This window comes from Salvelinus namaycush, chromosome 9, assembly GCF_016432855.1.
Source record: "Salvelinus namaycush isolate Seneca chromosome 9, SaNama_1.0, whole genome shotgun sequence".
Taxonomy (NCBI): Eukaryota; Metazoa; Chordata; class Actinopteri; order Salmoniformes; family Salmonidae; genus Salvelinus; species Salvelinus namaycush.
Window position 1 is genome coordinate 40,073,903 of NC_052315.1, and position 7,566 is coordinate 40,081,468.

The following is a 7,566-nucleotide window of genomic DNA, read 5'->3' on the forward strand; positions in this document are numbered from 1 at the left end:
TAAAACAAACTTTTGCAGTTAAATTTCCATGTACCGGTTAAAAAAATACAAGTTAAATGGGTTTCAACTCTACTGCTGGTTTTGTCACAAAAAAATGTGCCTTATATATCAAATGTGTCCACACTGGTATTGGCACGTGCGCCTTAGCCAACAGCTCGCGTATACAGTGCTTGTATAGCCTACATGACTAGATTATTATGGACAAAATACTATTTTTATTTGTCAAATGGCAACCTAACATCGATCATCATGTCACCAGATTAAGACCATAGATATTTATTGGAAAGGAGCATCAAGTTCATCAGCTTTCACTTTCACCACCCTGTGAAGTTCATCATTTATTTAACCTGTAGCCTAACAAACTGCATGCTTTCCCGAGTCATGGTGGGAGGACCACACAGACTTGTCATCGCGTGACTCCAAGTTTACTCCGATATGATGGTTATTATATCAATATTTGCGCATAAAGCATTTCCACCGCCATTTCTCACAAAATACATTTTACAGACACAAACAGATCCCAGCTTGTCTAGCGTATTTTGTTTGTCTACATTTGGAAAGTTTACCGACAAATTTGCTGTTTCCTCAGGCCTGTCATGACATTTTTTAATCTCACATAAAAAGGTTTGATGGAAACCTGGTTAGTGTGATTGAAACATTCTGCCCAAACCTACTGTATACAAAAATGTGAGAAAATTTGTCATTTCTTTTAGAAACTGTCATGGCCCAGTTACAACATAAAATGTGTACATTTAAGTAACTTAGCAGACACTCTTATCCAGAGCGACTTATAGGTGCAATTAAGGTTAAGCTCCTTTCTCAAGGGCACATCGACAGATTTTTCACCTAGTCAAGTGCTTTGCTCAAGGGCACATCGACAGATTTTTCACCTAGTCAAGTGCTTTGCTCAAGGGCACATCGACAGATTTTTTCACCTAGTCGGCTCAGGGATTCGACCTTACAGTTACTGGCCCAATGCTCTTAACCGCCCTAAAAAGTTGGTTGCATCACATTTCAGTCATTTAGCAGACACTCTTATCCAGTAGTGAAAACATAAACTTCCATACTGGTCCCCCGTGGGAATCAAACCCACAACCCTGGCATTGCAAGCACCATGCTCTACCAACTGAGCCACACAGGATCTCCAAATCTTACAGCAAATTAGGGCATTTTTGTTACTATGAAAGGTGAATGGAGGACGATTTCTAGGCAGGGTTGTAACGCTCCTTCACGAGCGCATAAATATAATACGTCTCTGATTTATCAATGAAAACATGCGTATATGTTGCGTGCAAATCCTAGAATCTCCACGTACGGCAGAATTTAGTGAGAGTTTTTGCATGGTTGGTAAATGAGGCCCCAGGAACAGATGACCAGTCAGTATAGCTGCAGTCAGATTATACAGTAGAGTAAATACAGATGGCAAAAAGATAGATTTATATCGTTGATCAATCTGTATCTCCCCTCCAGGACATGCATCATGAGCTGGAGCAGCTGACCAAGGAGCTGAGACAGGTCAACCTGCAGCAGTTTATCCAGCAGACTGGCACCAAGGTTACCGTGCTGCCAGCCGAGCCCAGTGAGGAAGAGGAGGGGACTACCCACACCGGACAGGGCACAGGTCATTTCTGTCAAATTAGCTAGATTCATAGATCCTCTGTGGGTGCATCCTGTTACCCCCTTTTTCTCCCCAATATCGTAATTACGATCATGTCTCATCGCTGCAAAGGGCTTGGGAAAGGCGAAGGTCGAGTCATGCGTCCTCCAAAACATGACCCGCCAAGCTTCTTAACACCCGCTCGCTTAACCTGGAAGCCAGCTGCACTAATGTGTCAGAGGAAACACTGTTCAACTGAGTCAGCCTACATGCACACGGCCTGCCACAAGGAGTCGCTAGAGCACAATGAGCCAAGTAAAGTCCTACTGACCAAACCCTCCCCTAACCCGGACAACACTCGGCCAATTGTGCGCCGCCCTATGGGACTCCCGGTCACAGCTGGTTATGACACAGCCTGGGATCGAACCCAAGGCTGTAGTGGCGCTGCAACACTGCGATGCAGTGCCTTAGACCGCTGCATCACTTGGGAGGCTTCTGCGATAACCTTTGTTCTGACTACTGCTCGTGGTCACATCATATTGCTGAGTATTGCTTATTCATTGAAAGGGCAAAATCACATACTGTATTATGTGATTTATTTCTGATTAATTAAACATAATGCCTAACAAACTTGTCCACACTGAATAAAGAGGCATGATTGACAACTTCATGACACTGGCTGCATCTCTAAGCACTGTGCAGGAGGTGCATTCACGTGCCGTGTGACTTGTCGGGCGACATTTTCGTGCAGCAAAAGAGCACAGATTTGTGCAAAAAATACTTTAAACCTTCAAATGTTATCACGTTGCCATCACGCCATCTTCTTTTCATGAAAAACACCATTCTGCTCTTCCACTGCTCTGTTTGTCAGGTCACTCAATCAGTCCCACTTAGGCTTTTCTACGGCAGTTCTCTTTCACTGTGTGCCTGCTGAGATAGGATGACTCAGCTACGGAGAGGGGGGGGGGGGAGAGACCATGCAGTGTGTGCATTTGTTACGCCCCCTCAAGTGGCACTTATGGTTTCCATGCCAACGGCTGCCTAGATACGGCTGCCGGCTTGCCTAGCATCACACACTCCGCCAGCTCAGCTCTCCCTCTCTCCCTCCATCATCATATCCCTCCATCACTCTCTCCCTTCATCCTCCCTCCATCCCATGCTCAGCAGTTTCTGTGGTGATGGACTCAGTGGACTGTAGTCTTGCCTACCAAGAGGCTGGCCTGGCAGAGAGAACAGTTAGACAGAGAGCTAAGAACACTGTGAACACTGAGGCTTGTCAAAAGGCTACGGGAGCATACACAAACAAACTATTCTAGTCACCAGGTGCTCTTGGAGAACCTTTGAATTCCTTAGAAGTTCAGTCTCTTTATATCAATCTTGAATTTCAAACGAATTTCGGAGGTGTAGGATAGTGCCCAAACGTTCCATGTTAGAGACTGTAAAAATATTAGTTTTATGCACTAAACCAGACCTTGTTAAAATATCCTCTATATCAACTTACGCAACAGTACACCTTTAAATCCCACCTCACCCACCAAGTTTTTCCAGATCACTTTTCCAAATGTTTTTTTTATAACTGTGCAATGACCATGTGCTTACCATTACCTCATGTAAATGGTTTGCGCTTGTATTTATATTAGACTTCATGCTAATGGTTTTCCATTATGTCAAGTAATGAGTTTAATGTTCATGTCCTTCTAATAACCTAGCAGGACATGTGTGTTCAATCAGCAAGAGCCCTCTGTTTGGCCATTAAGTTAACTGTTATGGCTGGCGTCCTGCACGGCTCAACGCTGACACTGTGTGGTCAGATCTAGTAACGCATAGAGGAACCCGCATTCAAATCTGAAAAGTGGATTTGAGGGTGTCCTTTTCTTAAGCGATTGTAGTAACTCATCCTCTCTCTCTTTCCCTCTCTCTTTCTGTCTCTTTCTGTCTCTCGATTCAATTCAATTCAATTCAATTGACTTTATTGACATGGCAAGTTCATTATTACTTACATTGTCAAAGTATACATATCGAAAAATAAAAATAAAATATATATGTATATATATACAAAATATATATATATTTATATATAAATAAATGGTGGGACCAACAGTAATAATAATAGTAGTAGTGGACATGGGATTACCATTAACAACAACTACAACAACAATATTAATCAGAACAACAATACATTAAAGCAATGGTAGTAGACCAGTGTCAACATGACTTGAGAAGACATATGACCTGGTATGAAAGACAAAACAAATGGGAAATATTATCAACATTACTTTGCATTTTTCACTGGCTGTCCCTCAGGCTGTGGCAGGAGGACACATATTTCTCTCTCTCTCTGTATCTCTCTGTCTATCCCTCTATCTCAAGAGCAAACCATTTACATGAGGTAATGGTAAGCACATGGTCATTGCACAGTTATAAAAAAAACATTTGGAAAAGTGATCTGGAAAAACTTGGTGGGTGAGGTGGGATTTAAAGGTGTACTGTTGCGTAAGTTGATATAGAGGATATTTTAACAAGGTCTGGTTTAGTGCATAAAACTAATATTTTTACAGTCTCTAACATGGAACACTTGGGCACTATCCTATACCTCCGAAATCCATTTAAAATTCAAGATTGATATAAAGAGACTGAACTTCTAAGGAATTCAAAGGTTCTCCAAGAGCACCTGGTGACTAGAATAGTTTGTTTGTGTATGCTCCCGTAGCCTTTTGACAAGCCTCAGTGTTCACAGTGTTCTTAGCTCTCTGTCTAACTCTGTTCTCTCTGCCAGGCCAGCCTCTTGGTAGGCAAGACTACAGTCCACTGAGTCCATAACCACAGAAACTGCTGAGCATGGGATGGAGGGAGGATGAAGGGAGAGAGTGATGAAGGGATATGATGATGGAGGGAGAGAGTGATGGAGGGATATGATCCCACGGGGGACAAGTACGAACAAATATGATAAATGTATGCACTCACTACTGTAAGTCGCGAGGGATAAGAGCGTCTACTAAAACACTTACATTTTAAATGTAAAAAAAAATATGATGGAGTGAGAGAGGGAGAGCTGAGCTGGCGGAGTGTGTGATGCTGGGCATGCCGGCAGCCGTATCTAGGCAGCCATTGGCATGGAAACCATAAGTGTCACTTGAGGGGGCGGAACAAATGCACACACTGCATGGTCTCCCTCCCTCTCTCCCTCCCCCTTCTCTCTTTCCCTTCTCTATCTCTTTCTTCCTCTCTCTCTCAATTCAATTCAAATGGGCTTTATTGGCATGGAAAACATATGTTTACATTGCCAAAGTAAGTGAAATAAACAATAACAAATTAATAGTTGACATTAAACACACACAAATTTCAAAAGAGAAAGACGTTTGACATTTTATATTATTATTAACTACTGTATGTACAGTGTTGTTACAATGTGCGAATAGTAGAAGTACAAATGGCAGGGGAAAAAATAATAAGATAAATATAGGTTTCATTTACTTGTGTTTCTGCTCCATTGGTTGTCCTTTTCTTATTGCAACAGGTCACAATTTTTGCTGCGATGATTGCAAACTGCTGTATTTATGTATATTTATGGTGCAGCAGTTAGCCTACAGGTTATGAGCGTTGGGCCAATAACTGAAAGGTTGCTTGTTCAAAGCCATAAACTGACTAGGTGAAACATCTGTCTATGTGCCCTCTAGGAAGGCACTTAACCCTATTTGTTCCTGTAGGTCGCTCTGGATAAGAGCATCTGCTAAATTACAAAATTGTTAATGTGTTCCACCTAACAGAATCAGAAGCTTATCAATATTTGTTTTCAAATCTTTTTGGGGTCCCTGTAATCTGAGGGAAATATGTGTATCTTATATCGTCGTACATTTGGCAGGAGGTTAGGAAGTGCAGCTCAGTTTCCACCTCATTTTGTGGGCAGTGGGCGCATAGCCTGTCTTCTCATGAGAGCCAGGTCTGCCTGGCAGCCTCTCTCAATAGCAAGGCTATGCTCACTCTCTCTCTCTCTCTCTCCCTTTCTCTCAGACTTGGTTCCTATGTCTGGTTCCCTGAAGCGTCCCGTCTCCTTTCACCCGATGCCTGGTCACCTTCGGGTCCTGCACAGTCCACTGACATCTGGCCTAAACCCAGAAGGGATCTACGTGTAAGAGAAAAGAGGGCACACTTGGGGTGACTTTGTTCCCGTGCTAGCTGGACACCTGAATACCATCCTAAAGGTAGCCTGGTTCCACTAAGACCTGATCCCAGATCTGTGTGCTTTAGCCAACTCCTCAACACCCAGTCACTCCTAGTCAAATAAGTTGGCTAAATACAGATCTAGGACCAGTGCTAAAGGATCCCTGTGATGGGACATCCAAGTACAGGTTACCTCAGTAGCACTCTCCGGTCCATGCTCTGTTCTGTTACCTACATATCATGGAGAACAGGAACACTTATAGAGATCATATTGTTATAGGCCATTGTGTACAAGCACTCCAAGTCTCCGACATGGGCCAACATGTGACGATGATAGCTCCAATGATGAAGGAAAAACTATTGGTAACATATTTGACTGCAGGGCGCTTGAATGGACAGACAGAGATAGTTGAAATAGACAATATAGCAACAGACATGAGCACCGTGTGTCATAACCCAAATGGTTTTCTATCTATTTAAACCTTGGAACTAAAAGTGATGCGTCATTATCATCATCAGCATCATCGTAGTTTTCATCCCTTGAAAGTGTATGCAATTACTTTCTTTTCATTTTAATAAATCAAGAAGTTTTGAAACGTTAATATTTTATCCATTATAACAACATACAGTAAAGAGGTTCGATACTATTTTTTATGAATGTTTGCATTTTGGAAAATATCGCTCCAAACTGAAAAACTTGCTGTTGAAATCTGTGAACTAAACCATACCAGTCCAAAGTTTGGACACACCTACTCATTCAAGGGTTTTTCTTTATTTTTACTATTTTCTACATTGTAAAATAATAGTGAAGCTATGAAATAACATATGGAATCATGTAGTAACCAAAAAAGTGTTAAACAATTCAAAATACATTTTATATTTGAGATTCTTCAAAGTTGCCACCCTTTGCCTTGATGACAGCTTTGCACACTCTTGGCATTCTCTCAACCAGCTTCACCTGGAATGCTTTTCCAGCAGTCTTGAAGGAGTTCCCACCAGTTTTTGGCTGCTTTTCCTTCACTCTGCGGTCCAACTCATCCCAAACCATCTCAAATGGGTTGATGTCAGGTGATTGTGGTGGCCAGATCATCTGATGCAGCACTCCATCACTATCCTTCTTTGTAATATAGCCCTTACACAGCCTGGAGGTGTGTTGGGTCATTGTCCTGTTGAAAAACAAATGATAGTCTCGCTAAGTGCACACCAGATGGGATGACATATCGCTGCCGAATGCTGTGGTAGCCATGCTGGTTAAGTGTACCTTGAATTCTAAATAAATCAGTGACAGTGTCACCAGCAAAGCACCCCCACACCATCACACCTCCTCCATGCTTTACAGTGGGAACCACACATGCAGAGATCATCCATTCACCTACTCTGCGTCTCACAAAGACACGGCGGTTGGAACCAAAAACCTCAAATTAGACCAAATGACAGATTCCCACCGGTCTAATGTCCATTGCTCGTGTTTCTTGGTCCAAGCAAGTCTATTCTTCTTATTGGTGTCCTTTAGTAGTGGTTTCTGCCATGAAGGCCTGATTCACGCAGTCTCCTATGAACAGTTGATGTTGAGATGTGTCTGTTACTTGAACTCGGTGAAGCATTTATTTCGGCTGCAATTTCTGAGGCTGGTAACTCTAATGAACTTGTCCTCTGCAGCAGAGGTAACTCTGGGTCTTCCTTTCCTGTGGCGGTCCTCATGAGAGACAGTTTCATCATGGCGCTTGGTGGTTTTTGCAACTACACTTGAAGAAACTTTCAAAGTTCTTGAAATTTTCCGGATTGACTGACCTTCATGTCTTAAAGTA

At 42.4% G+C, this 7,566-nt stretch overlaps 1 protein-coding gene across 2 annotated transcripts in view; it reads left to right on the plus strand.

The window, feature by feature from the left end:
- The window catches only part of LOC120054054 (ras association domain-containing protein 8-like), a 35,985-nt gene extending 29,452 nt beyond the window's left edge, over nt 1-6,533 (plus strand). For both annotated transcript variants that reach the window (XM_039001422.1, XM_039001423.1), the window contains exons 5-6: nt 1,471-1,621; nt 5,609-6,533. In XM_039001422.1, the coding sequence (XP_038857350.1) occupies nt 1,471-1,621; nt 5,609-5,730 (273 nt within the window). In that variant the 3' untranslated portion in view covers nt 5,731-6,533. The remainder of the gene's footprint in view (nt 1-1,470; nt 1,622-5,608) is intronic.
- Nucleotides 6,534-7,566: the final 1,033 nt, after the last annotated feature.